The sequence below is a fragment of the Colletotrichum godetiae genome, assembly GCF_030913485.1.
Source record: "Colletotrichum godetiae strain CBS 193.32 chromosome Unknown BDP55scaffold_69, whole genome shotgun sequence".
NCBI lineage: Eukaryota > Fungi > Ascomycota > Sordariomycetes > Glomerellales > Glomerellaceae > Colletotrichum > Colletotrichum godetiae.
In genome coordinates, this window is record NW_026851317.1 from 58,927 (window position 1) to 74,698 (window position 15,772).

The following is a 15,772-nucleotide window of genomic DNA, read 5'->3' on the forward strand; positions in this document are numbered from 1 at the left end:
CAGGAGCCGCCCCTGGTCAGGACCACGGATTGACGTTAAGAGCTCGTATTCCTCAATTTCCCTATCCCGCTAGTCCCGAAACTCCATTAACATCCCCTGCTCTGCTATATTGCTTCGCTTGAAAAAGCACCAAATCGCCTTATGGGTGCATCGTTCAATGTCACCCCAGTGGATCACTCCCGCTGCAATGCGACAAAAATCACCGCGGGATTTGAGATGCGCGACGGACCTTATTGGGCAGGTGGGATGAACGACATGCCGTGCTTCTTGGCAATCAAGGTCTATGGAGATTTCAGAGATATGTGGAAAGACTTAACCTCTTCGTGAGGGCCATCTCAAGGTCATAGGTTTTTGTTGTAGGACAACCCTCACACTCGTTTCTAGATCGTTATTCCCACCGCAGCCATGCGTGCAACAGGGACAGCCATCGCAGCTTTGCTCTTCGGAGCCGCCGAGGCCCTCCGCCAATTCGCGCCTCGGTCTCTCAATGACACCGCCGGCCCCAGCGACCCGGCGCCGAAACGATACATCGTCGAGTACAAATCCCGGGCCCACGGTTCTCGCGTCGCCGCCAAAGTCGCTGCCGGATTTCCGGGTCTCCGCGTCGTGAAGCAATTCGACTCGGACATCTTCCCCGCCGTCACTGTGGAGTGCGATGGAGGATGCAGTGCCGAATCTGTGAGAAGTGCTCTTGACGACGGCGACGAGCCTGTTGTGGCGACGGTCTACAAGTCGCAGGTCATGCAGATTCTTCCGACTGTTGAGGGCGAGGCATACAGCGATGATGCGGCGGCGCTGAATTACTCCGTCCATGGCCTCACCGGAGTTGAGAAGCTTCACGAGGATGGAGTCTTGGGCGAGGGCGCTATTGTTGCCATTGTCGACAGTGGTGTGCAGTACACTCATCCTGCAGTAAGTGTCCCAGATATCCCCAGACCCGAGGCCAAATCATTGACGCGATGCAGTTGGGTGGAGGCATCGGGCCTAACTTCACTGTTGCTGGAGGCTACGATCTTGTTGGTGATGCTTGGCCTGATGCGCCAGCCCAGCCGGATGACGACCCTATGGACAGATATGGCCACGGAACTCACGTCGCCGGCATCATTGCCGGAAAGAGTGAACAGTAGGTGTCTTCAATTTCTTTGGGTTCGAGAGGTGGTTACTTACTAACTCTACCAGATTTGTTGGCGTAGCTCCTAGCGCCAAGTTGCTGTCTTTCAAGGTATTCGGCAGCAGTGGCTACTCTAACGAGGAGACTGTTATTGAAGGCTTTCTGAAGGCATATGACTCTGGTGTAAGTCCAAACGCAATCGCCGAGGTAGAAAGTCAGTGCAACTAACATTCTCCCCAGGCCGATATCATCAGTGCCAGCGTTGGCGAAACCAGTGGTTTTACCACGAACGCACTTGCAGTTGTCGCGTCTAGAATCGTCGACAACGGTGTCGTCGTTGTCTTTGCTGCAGGTAACTCCGGACAAGATGGCCCCTTCGATATGGCAAATGGAGCATCCGGCGAACACGTCTTGACCGTGGCATCTTCCGATCCTGGCGTATTTCCCGCCCAAGCCTTCTCGGCAAACTTCAACTTAGAAGGCAACTCCAACAAGACCGAAATCGCCTACATTCCTGGATCTGGCTTCTTCCCAGACACCATTGTCAACTGGCCCGTCAAGCCCATAACTCTCAACTCCTCTGTTGTCAATGACGCGTGCCAGCCTCTCCCAGCCAACACAACCTCTCTCAATAACACTGTAGTTCTTGTTCGAACTGGTGGCTGCACCAACACCGTCAAGCACACCAATGTAGCCGCCTTCGGCGCCCGCTACGTCCTCTTCTACAACGATGCCGGCCCGTACAAAAGCGCCTTAAGCTCCAACCTCACGGGCCTCACCGGAGCCATCGAGGCAAACGCCGGCGAAGCCATCATTGCCACCATCCTCGACGGAGGCAACGTCACTGCTTCATTCGACATCTCCACGGCCCACTATGTCGGCCTCCGCAACGCTGGAGGCGGACGGCCCTCCTTGTTTTCCTCATGGGGCAGCACCTACGACCTCGCCCTTAAGCCCGATGTCGCCGGGCCTGGCACAAAGATCCTCAGTACCTACCCGACGGACCAGTACCGCGTGCTGAGTGGCACGAGCATGGCGACGCCTTACATTAGCGGTGTCGCCGCTCTCTGGGTAGGCAAGTTCGGAGGTCGGGCCGCGCACAAAGATGATCCGGAGTGGGCGCGCCGTCTTATTGCGCGAATCACGTCGACTGCTGGTGCCGTGCCGTGGGCGGACTGGGCGACTACCGCGACCGACTACGGTTTCTGGGCCCCGACAACCCAAGTAGGAGGCGGTTTCGTGGATGCGCAAAAGATTCTTGCGTATACTACCGAGCTGAGCTTCGACGGCCGCAAGTTTGAGCTCAATGATACTGCGCACTTCAAGGGCACGCACACGGTGGAGATTACGAACCGCGGCACAGAGACAGTTACGTACAAGTTCTCCCTCCAGGATGCTGGTGGATATACCGCGTATACCCCCTCTGTCCCTGGGCAGACTCAGTTTGCTGTTCCTGGCATCCCTCTTTACGCGGATCTCGACCCCTTCAAGCTGACTCCCGAGGTTGCCCTGCCCCAGGAGGTTACCATCGCGGCTGGCGAGACTAAGACAACGGAGTATAAGCCAATCTTACCTTATGATTCGCATTCATGACATATCAGCTGACAAAGAAACCAGGTTCACTTTCAGCCTTCCCGAGGGAGCGGACGCCACAAAGTTGCCAGTGTATAGCGGCAAGGTCCTGGTTAGCGGCAGCAACGGCGAGGAACTCGGAATTCCTTACTTTGGTTAGTTCATTGTCACGCGAAGCTGCGGTTTCTGAAGCTAATAAACCTGAAGGTATTGCCTGCGACTTGAAAGAGACTGTTGAAAATGTCTGGGACTACGGATGGAATAACCCTTACCTCACGTCTGGCGTGAACGGCATCAAGCTCGACCAGAAGTCCAAGTAAGTCCCTGGACAACGACGCACGTCTATATCTCAAATAGGAGCTAACCTACGTCTTCTAGTTTCACTTTCAACCTCACTCGCGAGGCGCAAGACTTCCCGAAACTGTTTACCCAGTTTGTCTGGGGAACCAAGGAATTCCGCTGGGATGTAAGTCAAGACAATTCCATAGCAAGCCCGGGGATATCGGTCTGATGTTTTGAAAAGATTTTCTCGGGCAATTACAGCGAGGCGCAATGGTCATACCCTCCTGTCGCCGGTCAGAAGGGGTTCGTCGGCTCGGCAACTGCCTGGAACGGAACTGCCACCTCGGCTTGGTTCATCCCAGGTGAAGATAGTGAGGACGATGTCTTCTCCCTTCCGCTCTACTCGCAACCTCGTGCAAGAGGAGGTATCTACTACTGGCTCGGAAGGTTTGCCGATGGCTCTCACATCCAACCCGGATCATACAAGTAAGAATCCCAAAGTCTTGTAGCTAGCAAAAGGCCTAAGCATTCGACCTCATGCTGACTATGTTCAAACAGATTTCGCATTGCTGCTTTGCGGCCTTTTGGCGTTCCAGAGGTTTCAGAGGACTGGGATATTTGGCAGACACCTGCCATCACTGTGCTGCCCCTTTAGGCCTGATGCTGCTCTGATGGGTCTACACGGTTCAAGCCTTACTCAAACTGTGATAGCATGTGTATCCGAGCTTTAGTTATCACTAGAGATACAAATCTGTCATTAAATTCATGTTCCATATTTTGTATTTTTGAATACGTTCTCTTCCACTTCGCTACCGAGACGTTTCATGTGATGTATTCATGATCATCACTGACAGCAAGCTAGGGCATTCAGATTTGTGTGTTTCATTGTCTAAAAGTGCATCAAATAATGAGGCAGTCATGCATCAGAAGTCTTCGAGTTTATGCACTTCATATGGCGGAACTTCGTATGGGTGTGTTCTGCACTCCACGTCAGCATGTAACTCTCTCTCTCACCGTGGAAAACGGAGCCAAGTACCTTTTCAAGGCAGCGACTGCCTCTCTCGTAATATCGCGCCCAACACAGAGGATCTCGACTTTGTATTCGGGTACTTGCGCAAGTTGATCGATGGCACCGGTGTGAGGGGTAGCTCCTGCGGCAGAGACGGGTATAAACTGGCATGTGCCTGGGCTTTCGAAAGCAACATTAACGTATTTTCCACCATCGTATGTACCACCGCCAGCTTCGAATATGGCTGTCTTAGTGGCATCCAAATGAGATGCTGCGCGTACGTGGTGATGTCAGCTGGTGTTATCTTTCTGAGGTGACATTCCAGGTCTGAATTCTCACTCACGCGGCACAGAGTAAGCGAGCTTATAACGATCTGCCATTGTTACATGGGAGTGCTGTGATGGTCTTAAGTTAGGTGAGTTGGAGGTGTTGTGGCTCTGTAAGATGGAGATGGAATTTGGACGATGATGAAGCTGAGAATCTGAGGTGATATTTGTGGTAAACCCCTCTCTTTTTTGTGAGGATTGACTAATTTTCGGTTGCAACCACTCTGACTCAAAGTTTCAGTATCTGGAACATACCGGAGCTCCCTTATCTCAAAGATTCTGTTGAAAATTTTGAATGTTTCCCAAAACCCCTATGGGAAAGTGAAGCCATTTTCTGACCCCTATGGGAAAGTTGAGGCGATGTAGTTCACGGATAGCGGGGCATAACTTTGTGGGGTTGTTTTCAGACTGCGTGCTAGGCCGAATTAGTTGATGGACATGCTTGACTTGGCCGTGCCGACCTCGGCGGCGCTGTAGAATATTCGTGGCGTTCCTTCTATTGGATAAAATGCTGTTGTGAGTGGGACACCTGCCGCCGAACACACTTGCTCTTATCTAATGGCACTTTTCATGGCTATGAGTCCTACAGAGACAAGATCAGTTTAGAAGTGTTCTCCCAAAGTCGTTGAGACCTTATCTGTTTGTATATTGGGTGGCCGGGCGAGCGCTCGAGTGGCGACTCTTCACTCGCGGCCTAAATACTCATCAAGTCCCCTGAGCTAAAGTTAAAACCAGCTTTCGTAACATGCTCACGTTCACGACTGACTTTCAACTGCGCTACTCTCTACCCCCGTGCGGACTCAAAAAACACTTACTTGAGAATGAATCTGTAGTTACCATCGGCTTCCGAGACCTTGCGACTGCCCAGAAGAAAATAAGAAAAGGGAGAGCACGTGCGACGCAAGACAAAATGGGAGATACTGCACACAACCTCCCATGCCCGTCTGGCGCCTCAGTAACAGTGTCCGTTCTCAATAATTGTTTCCTTCGAGGAGTGCCTACAGCACCTTACGTGGAGCCTATCAGGCCTGGACATGAGACCTTCAACGACCTTCCATGCCTCGTCTTCCTGATCGAGAACTCCACTGGTAGAAAGGTCCTCTTCGATCTTGGGCTGCGAAAGGACTGGGAGAAACTAAGCCCCGTATCTTTGACGGAGATTCAGAACGATAAAATTCATATCGTACTGGAGGAGGACATTGTTGATATTCTACAACGCGGGGGAATCGAACCAGGTGAAATAGAGGCAGTGGTCCTAAGGTGTGTGTTTCTGAGAGTTTTGCACGTCGGCTTCTTTATGCCGACGACGTACTGATTTTGGTTGGCTATAGTCACCATCACTGGGATCATGTCGGAGACCTGAGCTTATTTCCTGAGACTACACGCGTTGTTATTGGCCCGGGATTCTTAGAGGCTTTCCGTCTAGGTTATCCCGATGACGCCTTGGCACCACTGCTGGCCAGTGATTTCAGGTGAGTAAGTCTACAACACGTCAGAGAAGCAATTTTAACGCACTGGGAGCTGAAGAAAAATCGAATCCAGTGGGACATCAGTCGACGAGATCAATTTCGAGAAGCCTAATTGTATCCCTGTTGGGCCGTTCACAGCTTTCGATTACTTCGGTGACGGCTCATTCTACCTCATTGATGCCCCTGGGCACAGCATCGGACATATTGGTGCGATCGCCCGGACTACAAGCAATCCAGACACCTTTATATTCATGGGTGCCGACTCGTGCCATCATTGCGGAGAGTTTCGTCCTTCTGAACGCCGCCCAACCCCTTGCGACTTTGGCCTTAGCTCGCCGACCTCGCTGCCATCTGCCCCGTGTAGCAGACCGACGTCTGACCAGCGCAAAGATCCTCCGCGCGGGTTGTGTGGAACGCCGTTCTATTCGGTTACGCGAGACCCTCGATATGCCGAGTACACCCACAACCACGACGCTGCAGATGAGACAATTGTCAAGGTGCAAGAGATGGACGGGTACGACAATGTTTTCGTTATCATGGCACACGATGATTCTATCCCTAGGATAGTTGACATTTTTCCAAAGCATATCAACCAATGGAAATCCCAGAAATGGAACGAGACAGGTAGATGGACGTTCTTGAGCGATTGGAGTACGTTTGATCTTGCTGGCGCCAAGGTGGGAAGCTAGGTTGGCAAAAGCAACATCAGATATTCCCTTCAGAGACGGTCAAAGTTCGACTTCAGTAAAATAGCATGGATCATCAGTTGGCAAGAAAAATATTAGTATGGTACAGAAACTATGTGTGATGATGTTACATAATACAGTCCATGAAAGCTGCCAGATGACCACCATCTTTTGCTTTCATTGACTCCAACTCTCTCTAGTCCAATGACTGTGCCTCACACATTTTGTGGTACATTCCCCTAGCTGTGTATAATTCCTGGTGTGTCCCTATCTCCTGGATACGAACCTGATGGAATACGCAGATGAGATCGGCGTCTTTGATAGTACTAAGACGATGAGCGACGGCAATTGTGATCCTATCGCCCTGCTTTGCAGCATCAGCCAGCGCAGCCTGAACGATCTTTACACCCTCTGTATCAAGCGCACTAGTCACCTCGTCGAGTAGCAGGATCTTGGGGTCGCGAATCAGGGCACGTGCAATGGCAATTCGTTGACGCTGGCCTCCAGAGAGCTGTGCGCCTTGAGATCTTGCAGGCGTGGCAAGCCCTTCTGGGAGGGAGCAAACAAAGTCCCAGGCATTGGAGGCGCGGAGAGCGGTCTCGATCTGGTCGTCGGACACGACGGCTGTGCTGCGACCCTCGCTGTCGATACCGAGAGCGACGTTCTCACGAATGGATCCTGGGAACAGAGTTGGCTCCTGCTGGACAAGGCCGACGATGCGCCGATATGCACGTGGATTCAAGGATGTAAGAGCAGACCCGTCGATGTTGACTGAGCCAGCGGACGGATTGTAGAATCGCTCCAGTAGAGCAATCGTCGTGGACTTTCCACAACCAGACGCATCGACGAGCGCCACGAATTGACCCTTCTTGATCTGGTAAGTCCACTATTATCTTGGCGTCTGGTGTAACAAAAGTAAAGGACAAGACTGCCTACCTTGAGGTCGATGCCGCGAAGAACCGTGACATCGTGTCGTAAAGGATAGGCGAAACGCACACCCACGAAGTCGACCGCATCGCCGGTATTAGGTCCATTGTCATTATTCTCGCCAGTCTCCTGCACTGCGGGTTGCAAATGTTGAAGCCACGAGATGTAATTCGCGGCATTGACTCCCTTGGTGACGCTGGTCGAGTATTGGAATAGCTAAGCAGCAGCCTGGCCGGAAAAGACGCTCATAAAGGTAACAGAGAATGAGAACAGGCCGACTCGGTAGTACGAAAGCAGCCGGGAGCCGTACCAGGAGCCTAGAGCCAAGAACCAGTATTCGATAGCTTGGGTAAAAGCAAAGGCAAGCATCATGGTCAGGAGTGGGCGCCTGCAACCTGACACCGCGCTGTCCAGCTCACTGACGTAACTCTTGAGAACCGTCTCCTCGATCAAAAACGAAGACACTGTTCGGATAGCTGCGACGGCTTCGGAAGCAATCGATGCGCTCGTCGAGTATCGCTTCGCGGTGTCTCTATCCATTTCGGCATCTACTCGAATCTTGGAGTACCCGGCACTAGCAACAGGGGGCAAGCCACCCAAGACAACGACAAGGTCCAAGTTCCAACTGTACGCGATTGCCAAAATGCTGCAAGCAAGAATGTTGAAAACACATACGAGCACAAGACCAACGTTGTACCCCATGAGCTCGAGGATCGATTGAGGGTGCGAATCTACGCGGCTGACTAGCGCACCGGTGGTGTTCTCTGAGCGGTCAAAGAATCGGAGATCTCGGCGCAGCATGTGATGAAGGGCTTCTTTGCGGAACTCGTGGTTAAGGTGTTGGGCCACGATGTTGGTTGCATATCCCAGAACGAAGTAAGACAGGAGACAACCGCCGGCCAGAACGATGAACATCGTGGAGTAAAGTTCTCCGCAGCCGTCGACGATGCGCCCGCTCTACAAATGGATGATGAATTCTTAGCCAAGGTCACGGAGCTAGCTCGTAAGCGTGATGTTCTGATGCCGAACCAGTGGATGAACAACGCTGCTGAGACCGCCGATGTTATCAGCACTTACGGAGAGGAGAACATCAAGAAGATGAAGGCTGTATCGCAGAAGTATGACCAGGATGGAACCTTCCAACGTCTCGTCCCTGGCGGTCACAAGCTGGGTGCCTAGATCATTCCTGAATCTTATCCTCTAGTCGACAAGCTATGACAGAACAATGCAGTTCAGTCCATGCTTCTTTAACGAGCGTTCGCTCATGACGGATCTGGTTCTTTGACCTACCTTGTGGGGTCGTATAGTCCCTGTGTATCTAAGATTCATTTCACATGTACATCCTTGGACATATTACTTCATCAACATAGGAATTTGACTCCATGTCACCAACCATTCTGGCGTTGTGAAAAATTGAAGAAGTTAGTGGCTTAGAAAGCTTAGCTATGCACAATGGCCTTTCGAGGAGTTGCGCACGGACCCTATAGCCAGAGGCATCAATGCCTTTAGGATAGAATTTTCTCCGTTGAACCTCACTCACATCGTCACAAACCGCAACTTCCCTCTCGCCTAATTTTTCTTGGCATCTGCTGTTAGTGAATGAGTGAGCCTACCACCAAATTACTAACAGCCGAAAACTCTTCACCTCCCCTTGCCGGAGCCCGCATCCGCGATGGCCTCACAGCCGCCGTCGGGCACCGGACTGATGTCGGCCGACCAAGCCGACCCCGAACCAGGCTCCGGGACACCTCCGGAGCCGAACCCCACCTCAAGAGCTAAGCGACGCCGCGACGCCGAGGCACAGCCGACCCGGCCCAGCCTAACGGGAAGCCAGCTTGATGCCACCACCGACGCCCCTACCTCGGCCGAGGGGCCCGCAGCCTCTACCGCATCTGCTCCGAGCGGATCTGCCACAGGGTCCGTCTTGACAGCCCTTGCAGAAGAAGCTAGACAGTACGAGGCACGGAAAGACGTCTTTCTGACCATTGCACGGTCCGTCGACAGCGTTGTCGCCAGCTTTGACGGTTCTAGAAAGCAGATCGCGAAAGAAGCCACTGCCTATGTCATTCAAACCCTCAAGAGACTGATCAATCACGAGACAAGCCCAATAGCGGCCCGGAGTTGGGCGGCTGTCGTCGCACCGATGGCGGGCAACACCACTGCGGCGACCCGGAGCGGCCAGAGCTGCCAGAGCTCTGCCCGCCCGAAGGCCACACTCCCCGCCGAGGATCAGCCGCAGGCGCAGCCGAAGGAGGACCTCCGCATCTTTGCCCGCGTCCCGGAAGAAAGCTTAGCGGCCGCTCGGAAGATCGCACCGTTCGCCGTACGACAGATCGTCTGTAAGGCCGTTGGCCTGGGGCTAGCGGACCTTCCCCACGTCTACCATATCAGCACAGGTTACTCTCTGAAGCCGCGAAACAAGCAAATACAGGAAAGACTACTTGCAAGTAAGGCAAAGCTGGCGGAATGCCTCGGCGCCCACCAGGTCGAGACGCCTATCAAGTGGTACACTTACGTTGTGCCGCGATGCCCAACAAAACTACACAGCATTGGCGGGGACGTCCTGGACCCAGCCACACTCGTTGAAGATGAGGTCTTCGCACAGACAGGACAGAAGCCTGTCCTTGCTCGACCGTCCCGCCTTGGGCCCAACCCAGTCACGAACGAAATATCTTGGCTCATATCATTCACATCAGAGGTCACGCCCTTCAGGCTCTTCAACCAAAGCGGCAGATCTCTGCCCGTCAAGAAACGAAGGACGCTCATCCGACACGACCCCGGCTGCCAGGGCTACCACTCCAACCGGTTCTGCGGACGACGACCGATCTGCAGCAACTGCGGAAGACCTTCCGATTCACACGAAACGGGACCCTGCATGGCCAGGCCCCAATGTGCCAACTGCTGCGGCCCCTTCCAAGCCAGCCACACAGACTGCCCAGCGAGGCCCTCGGCCGTAAACGGCGTCGTCTCCCTTCCCGGTCGAAAGGAGCGGGCTCGGATCCGGAAGGCCGGCCAGAAAGCATCGGACACTCTGTACAAGGCTACTCGATCCGACAGTAGCCAGGAGGCGGCAGGCGTCCCTACCTCCACCAGCCAGAACCAGCAACCCGGCGCCAAGCGCGCGCGCACGAGAACGCCCTCCGCAAGCTCGATCGTTTGCCTCGGTGACGGAAGCACTGACAGCAGCAGCATGGATGAAGACGAGGCGGACGAAGGCGAAGGCGAAGACTCCCCCGACAACACCTCCATCGACCGTCCCGTGCTACCCATGCCAAGCAGGAGCCAACGGGCAGCACAGAAGCCAAACTACAACGTCGCGAATGCCTACACCCACCTCGAACTCGACTCGGAGACGTAAGCCGAGAGCGGCGACCCCACGGATGCTACGCGTTGCGCAGGGCAACGTCGGAAAGATCTCCCCGGCGCACACGGCTTTCCTGCAGCTCTGCTGGGAGGCTCAGATAGATGTGGTCCTCGTCCAGGAACCCTGGACGGGCTGGAAGGACGGAAACGTGCAACTGAACACGCACCCGGGTTTCGACTCTTTCGTCCCGGTCGACTTCTGGGACAGCGAAGGAACCAGACCAAGAGTATTGACCTACACACGCAAAGGGATAGGGATGACGGTGGAGCAGCAGAGGCCTGTCCACACGAGAGACGTACTGTGGCTGGTGGTCGACAAAACGACGACTATCGTCAACGTGTACAGACAACCCCGCGACCCCCACAGCCGCACAACAGGGATACTGCTAGAACTCAAACCCCCGGAGCGAGCTTTGATCGCGGGTGACTTCAACGCGCATCACTACTCTTGGGAGCCCGGGACGAGGAACGGGAACCGGGGAGATGACATCGCAGGCTGGGCAGACGGCCACAATCTCTCTCTTATCAGCGAAGTTGGGGTGGCAACCCAGGATTGCGGACATGTCCTGGACCTGGCTTTCTCTAATATCCCTTTTGCGCACGCGCAGGTCAGCCCACAGTTACACCCGGGAGCTGACCACGAGGCCATCGTGGCCGTCATACCACTATTCAAACGCCCAGTGTCACAGGGAGAGGGCCACCCGCAGCCACGGCCACTGTCAGTGCCCGACTCGGCGCTGCCTCGGCTGAGAGACCTGATCGAAGGGGGGCTAGCTGCGATGCCCAATCTGGGGGATCAACCTACTCCGGCAGACCTGGACGGGCAGGCAAGTCACATCGTCGAGCTCTTCTCCCGAGCCATTGAGGCGGTCGGCAAGAAGAGAGGAAAACAGGGAAAAGGCGCGGCTTGGTGGACGGAGGAATGCGCAGAGGCCCACAGAACGTACCGTGCTGCCCGCAACCCACAAGCCTGGGAGACGGAGCAGAACGCAAATCCTTCTCCAATGGAAGAGCGGAAGGCATTCCTGAGCATTGTGAGGAAGGCTAAGCGAGCATACTGGGCCGGAAAGATCGATGGAGTCGCTTCAGACCGGGACCTCTATCAGGTCATGGGTTGGCGGAAGGCGAGCCCACTGACCAGAGCACCCCCATTGATTGTGGACAACCAGACGATCGAGGATACTAACGAAAAGGCCCAAGCGCTCCGGAAAGCCCTTCTCGACAGGTTTAGTGCGGAAGATGACGCACCGGGTGACCCGTTTGACGTACCCGTCGTCCCAAGGCGAGCGATTACTTGGCAGGACAATGTTAGCGGAGAAGAAGTGAAGACGGCCACCTTAACAAAGACAACGACCCCTGGTGTGGACGGGATCACCACGCGCCTCCTCCAGGCCTGCTGGGGCGTCATCTCGGAGCCGGTCAGGCAGCTATTCCAGTCCTGTATGCGGGCCGGCCACTTTCCTCTGCCTTTCCGCAGAGCTGAGGTGGTCATGATCCAGAAGGCCGGCAGGGATGCCTCCAAGCCCGGGTCCTGGCGTCCGATCGCGCTCCTCTCGTGCCTGGGCAAGGGACTCGAGAGACTGATAGCCAGAAGGATGGCGTCCCTGGCGATTGTCGAGCGCATCGTCAGTCCGCAACAGATCGGAGCCCTACAGGGCAGGTCAGCCGTCGATCTGACGACCTGCCTCGCCCACGATATCGAAACGGCCCTCCTAAAAGGGCTCACGGCGACACTTCTGACTATGGACGTAAAAGGGGCGTTCGACTCCGTCCTTCGGAACCGGCTCGTCATTAGACTGCGTCAGCAGGGATGGCCACACGGCTTGGTTAGACTCATCTTCAGCTTCTGCTGCATCCGCATCGCCAGAGTCCGACTGGAAGAAAGCACAACGGAATACTTTCCTCTGTCATGCGGGCTGCCGCAGGGGTCGCCTCTGTCTCCCATCGTCTTTCTGCTCTACATCGCGGAAATACTTGAAGACGACCCGAACGCGCGATTCGGGTACGCGGACGACATCGCCACTCTGGCCATCAGCCCCTCCCTGGAGAGCAACGTCGCAATACTCAACCGAAGCGCAGCCGGCATTCTCAGATGGGGCTTGGAGAACAAGGTCTCCTTTGACCCGAGCAAGTGCGAGGTCATCCACTTTACTAGGAAGCACGGCCAGCCAGCGGAGCTGCCAGAGGTCCGGGCGGGGGATTTGGTGGTCAAGGCCTCGACGAAACCTGTACGCTGGCTGGGTGTCTGGTTCGACAAGAGACTGTCCTTCCGGCACCATGTCGACGCAAAAGTAGCTGCAGCAAAGAGGGCAGCTCAACATCTGAGACAGCTTACGAACACAAAGAGGGGACTCCCAGCGGCCGCCGTGCGAAAAGCCGTCGTCTCCTGCGTACTGCCGATCGCGCTCTTCGGCGCCGAAACATGGTACGCAGGTATCACGAAGCCGGCTTCGAGACGCCAAGCGGAGACAGACACGAATCCGCCTCTCCAAGGAAGACCCGTCAACACAGGCCAAAAGGGGCTCGTGCAGAAGATCGACAGCGTCATTACAGCGGCAGCAAGGGCCGTTCTGCCTGTCTGGAGGACAACGCCAACCAGTAGCCTCCTCCGAGACGCCGGCTTACCGTCAGCCAAAGTCGCCTTAGAGGGCGTCCGCTTACGGGCCGCAGTCCGACTACAGAGGATTGATCGCCGACACCCGCTAGTCGCGCGGCTCTCCCAGCAGGGACAGCAACAGACGAGACTACAACGGACGGCTGAACTTCTGCCAAGATGCGGAAGACCAGCGTTCCTTCAATCACAGTACCTGCCAAGCTCACAGGATCAGATAGTAGTTCAATGCAAAGAAGAGGCTGCGAAAGCTTTCGAGCGCTGGCTAAAGACAGTACCGGAAAGCCATATGATCGTCTTCTCGGACGGCTCCAGGGCGACGAACGGAGCCGTGGGGTACGGCTTCGTCATCTACCGAGACTCCAAACGCATAGCACAAGGGTGCGGCCGACTCGGACTAGCAGAAGTGTTCGACGCCGAGGTCGAAGGGGCGCGAACCGGCCTCAGAAGGGCTCTGCTCACCAATCGCGGTCATCCAATCCACATATGTATCGACAACACCAGCGTTATACAAGGCATCCGCGGCAAGGCGCCGGACTCGTCACAAGACGCGTTCCTCGAAATCCAAGAAGCGGCCAGGATATTTGATATACGGACGCACTGGTCCCCGGGACACCAGGGCATCGAAGGAAACGAGGCCGCGGACCGGCTGGCCAAAGAAGGAACGACACTGCCGGCGCGGATGGGTCAAATGGCAACACTAGCGGGCATCAAGCGGCTTGCAAGGGAAAAATTACAAAGCCAGCACAGGAGATGGTGGTATAAAGAGCGAAGGCCGCGGTACGCGGACTTGGGGCTTGAGGCAGCTCTGTCCAGCCCTCCTGAACTGGCCTTGCCGCGGGCTACGTTACATCACCTGCTGGCGGCACGATCGGGTCACGGGGACTTCGAGCAATATCACCGACGTTTCAACCACGACGACGCTCTAATGATGTGCTCTTGTGGAGAGGCGAAAGACGTGGACCACCTGGTCTACTGTCGACTAACGCTGGCGAGGAGGCAACGGTGGCCGACCCTCCACTCTCGCAGTATGCCCGAGCCCATAGGCCCTATGGGATCTCTCGAGGCCTACTTCAAGAGATTAATCACCGACCCACGAGGCTTCGAGGCCTTTCTCCGCGTGACGGACTTCTTCCAGAAGATCTGTCTGCGGTAGCAGCATCCACACCTACGTAGATGTGAGTGCGGACTACAAAGAACCTCCCGATTCCAAGGGACGATTTGGGAAAGAATGAAACTGGGGCACCAGCGGGAACCGGGGACAGACAGAACGCGTAGTGGCCACAAGGCATGATTTGGAGGACGATGTAAAGAGACGACGTACTGTAGAGTAGGTAGCCTTGGCTCACGGCCCTCCACGCCATATACCCTTCGGGAGGTCTGCGGTAAGGGCTCTAGCCCGGCCGCCACGGCGTTAAATACAACAACAACAACAACAACAAAATAACGAAAACCTTGTGATTGTGCTTGTGAAAGGGGTGACTGGCGTCAGCGTTGGCACCGTTTTCAATGATCAAATGTGGTGCTGCGTTAAGTACCCACGTAGACGATCCTGTGTTGTTGACGGTATATTTGACTGTAAAGTCTGCTTTTGGTGGAAGTGGCCGTAGTGGGAATGGAATTAGTCCGGCTTCTTTCATGGCTTTGTTTGTAATGTCCACAAGACTACCGTTGAGATGGAGTCAAGGTTTGGTGCTGGGAACTGTTCGATTAGGAGGCCTTGGCAGATCCTACAAGCAAAGGTGCTGAGCTGTGCCTCCTGTCGCACCCAAGAGTCACCGTTTCTATAGGCTGAATATCACCTTCGTAGTGGCACAACGCAATATGCCGGCACCCTGAATCATCTGCTCAGTCCGTAAAGAACGCAACCTAAGCGTATAATCCCCTGCTTCCTTGTTTAACTTTACGAGAATGCTGTGAGAGTCATGTGTCAGTCTGTTGAAACAAGACTCAAGTGGTCATGGTCCATCTTACCTCGTTCTTTCACCGAGATTGCCATGGGTTCTCATGATCTTCTGCAGGTGGACGAATTCGCCATCAGCCGCGACAACCCAGAACTCGTGCTCATCGATGCTAATTGCCAGAGAGTGATGAGCTTCAAAATGAATGATACTGATCCAGATCTATTCTTCCCCTGATACCACTTGGATGATTTCTAGTTCCGGATTTGTTTCGGTGCAAGATTCGACATTGGTGTACTCATGGCCAGGAATCCGGTAGCAGCACCCTCTCTCATTACGTCCCGGTCTACCATTATCCTGTAGATCAAGAGTAGACTCGCATCGTGTCCCGCCTTTCCTATTTAGGGTCAAACTGTTGGCACACATTGGGATGTATCCGTTGTCACGGAAGCGGACAAGGTACATGTCTATTGGCTGATCATTCCAGTCCGCAACTATGATGTGACTGGGGTGAT

At 54.6% G+C, this 15,772-nt stretch overlaps 5 protein-coding genes across 5 annotated transcripts; 3 read left to right on the forward strand and 2 right to left on the reverse strand.

Moving 5' to 3' along the window:
- The first annotated feature begins 76 nt into the window (after positions 1-76).
- BDP55DRAFT_681616 (subtilase) lies at positions 77-3,740 on the forward strand. Its single transcript, XM_060576209.1, has 9 exons — positions 77-912; positions 966-1,123; positions 1,180-1,294; positions 1,352-2,667; positions 2,729-2,838; positions 2,891-2,999; positions 3,062-3,149; positions 3,207-3,451; positions 3,524-3,740. The coding sequence occupies exons 1-9, from the start codon at positions 406-408 to the stop codon at positions 3,618-3,620; spliced, it is 2,745 nt and encodes a 914-aa protein (XP_060423503.1). The 5' UTR covers positions 77-405; the 3' UTR covers positions 3,621-3,740.
- Positions 3,741-3,888: 148 nt separating this feature from the next.
- Positions 3,889-4,354, reverse strand: BDP55DRAFT_698164 (uncharacterized protein; the record flags this gene model as incomplete). The annotated part of the gene is made up of 3 exons (XM_060577758.1): positions 3,889-3,943; positions 4,002-4,245; positions 4,318-4,354. 3 exons carry the CDS (start codon positions 4,352-4,354, stop codon positions 3,889-3,891), a joined length of 336 nt encoding a protein of 111 aa, XP_060423504.1.
- Positions 4,355-5,210: 856 nt separating this feature from the next.
- BDP55DRAFT_733848 (beta-lactamase-like protein) lies at positions 5,211-6,458 on the forward strand (the record flags this gene model as incomplete). The annotated part of the gene is made up of 3 exons (XM_060580143.1): positions 5,211-5,560; positions 5,632-5,772; positions 5,843-6,458. The coding sequence occupies 3 exons, from the start codon at positions 5,211-5,213 to the stop codon at positions 6,456-6,458; spliced, it is 1,107 nt and encodes a 368-aa protein (XP_060423505.1).
- Positions 6,459-6,651: 193 nt separating this feature from the next.
- Positions 6,652-8,297, reverse strand: BDP55DRAFT_720404 (P-loop containing nucleoside triphosphate hydrolase protein; the record flags this gene model as incomplete). The annotated part of the gene is made up of 3 exons (XM_060578470.1): positions 6,652-7,341; positions 7,392-7,578; positions 7,693-8,297. The coding sequence occupies 3 exons, from the start codon at positions 8,295-8,297 to the stop codon at positions 6,652-6,654; spliced, it is 1,482 nt and encodes a 493-aa protein (XP_060423506.1).
- Positions 8,298-8,345: 48 nt separating this feature from the next.
- On the forward strand, positions 8,346-8,633 carry BDP55DRAFT_733850 (uncharacterized protein; the record flags this gene model as incomplete). The annotated part of the gene is made up of 2 exons (XM_060580144.1): positions 8,346-8,553; positions 8,614-8,633. 2 exons carry the CDS (start codon positions 8,346-8,348, stop codon positions 8,631-8,633), a joined length of 228 nt encoding a protein of 75 aa, XP_060423507.1.
- Between the last annotated feature and the right edge of the window lie 7,139 nt (positions 8,634-15,772).

Excerpts from the sequence above, each read along its gene's own strand:
- BDP55DRAFT_681616 (XM_060576209.1), top strand. The coding sequence starts at position 406 with ATGCGTGCAACAGGGACAGCCATCGCAGCTTTGCTCTTCGGAGCCGCC. Across the intron at positions 3,000-3,061 it reads AAGCTCGACCAGAAGTCCAA|TTTCACTTTCAACCTCACTC; the intron begins GTAAGTCCCTGG and ends TACGTCTTCTAG. Across the intron at positions 3,452-3,523 it reads ATCCAACCCGGATCATACAA|ATTTCGCATTGCTGCTTTGC; the intron begins GTAAGAATCCCA and ends ATGTTCAAACAG.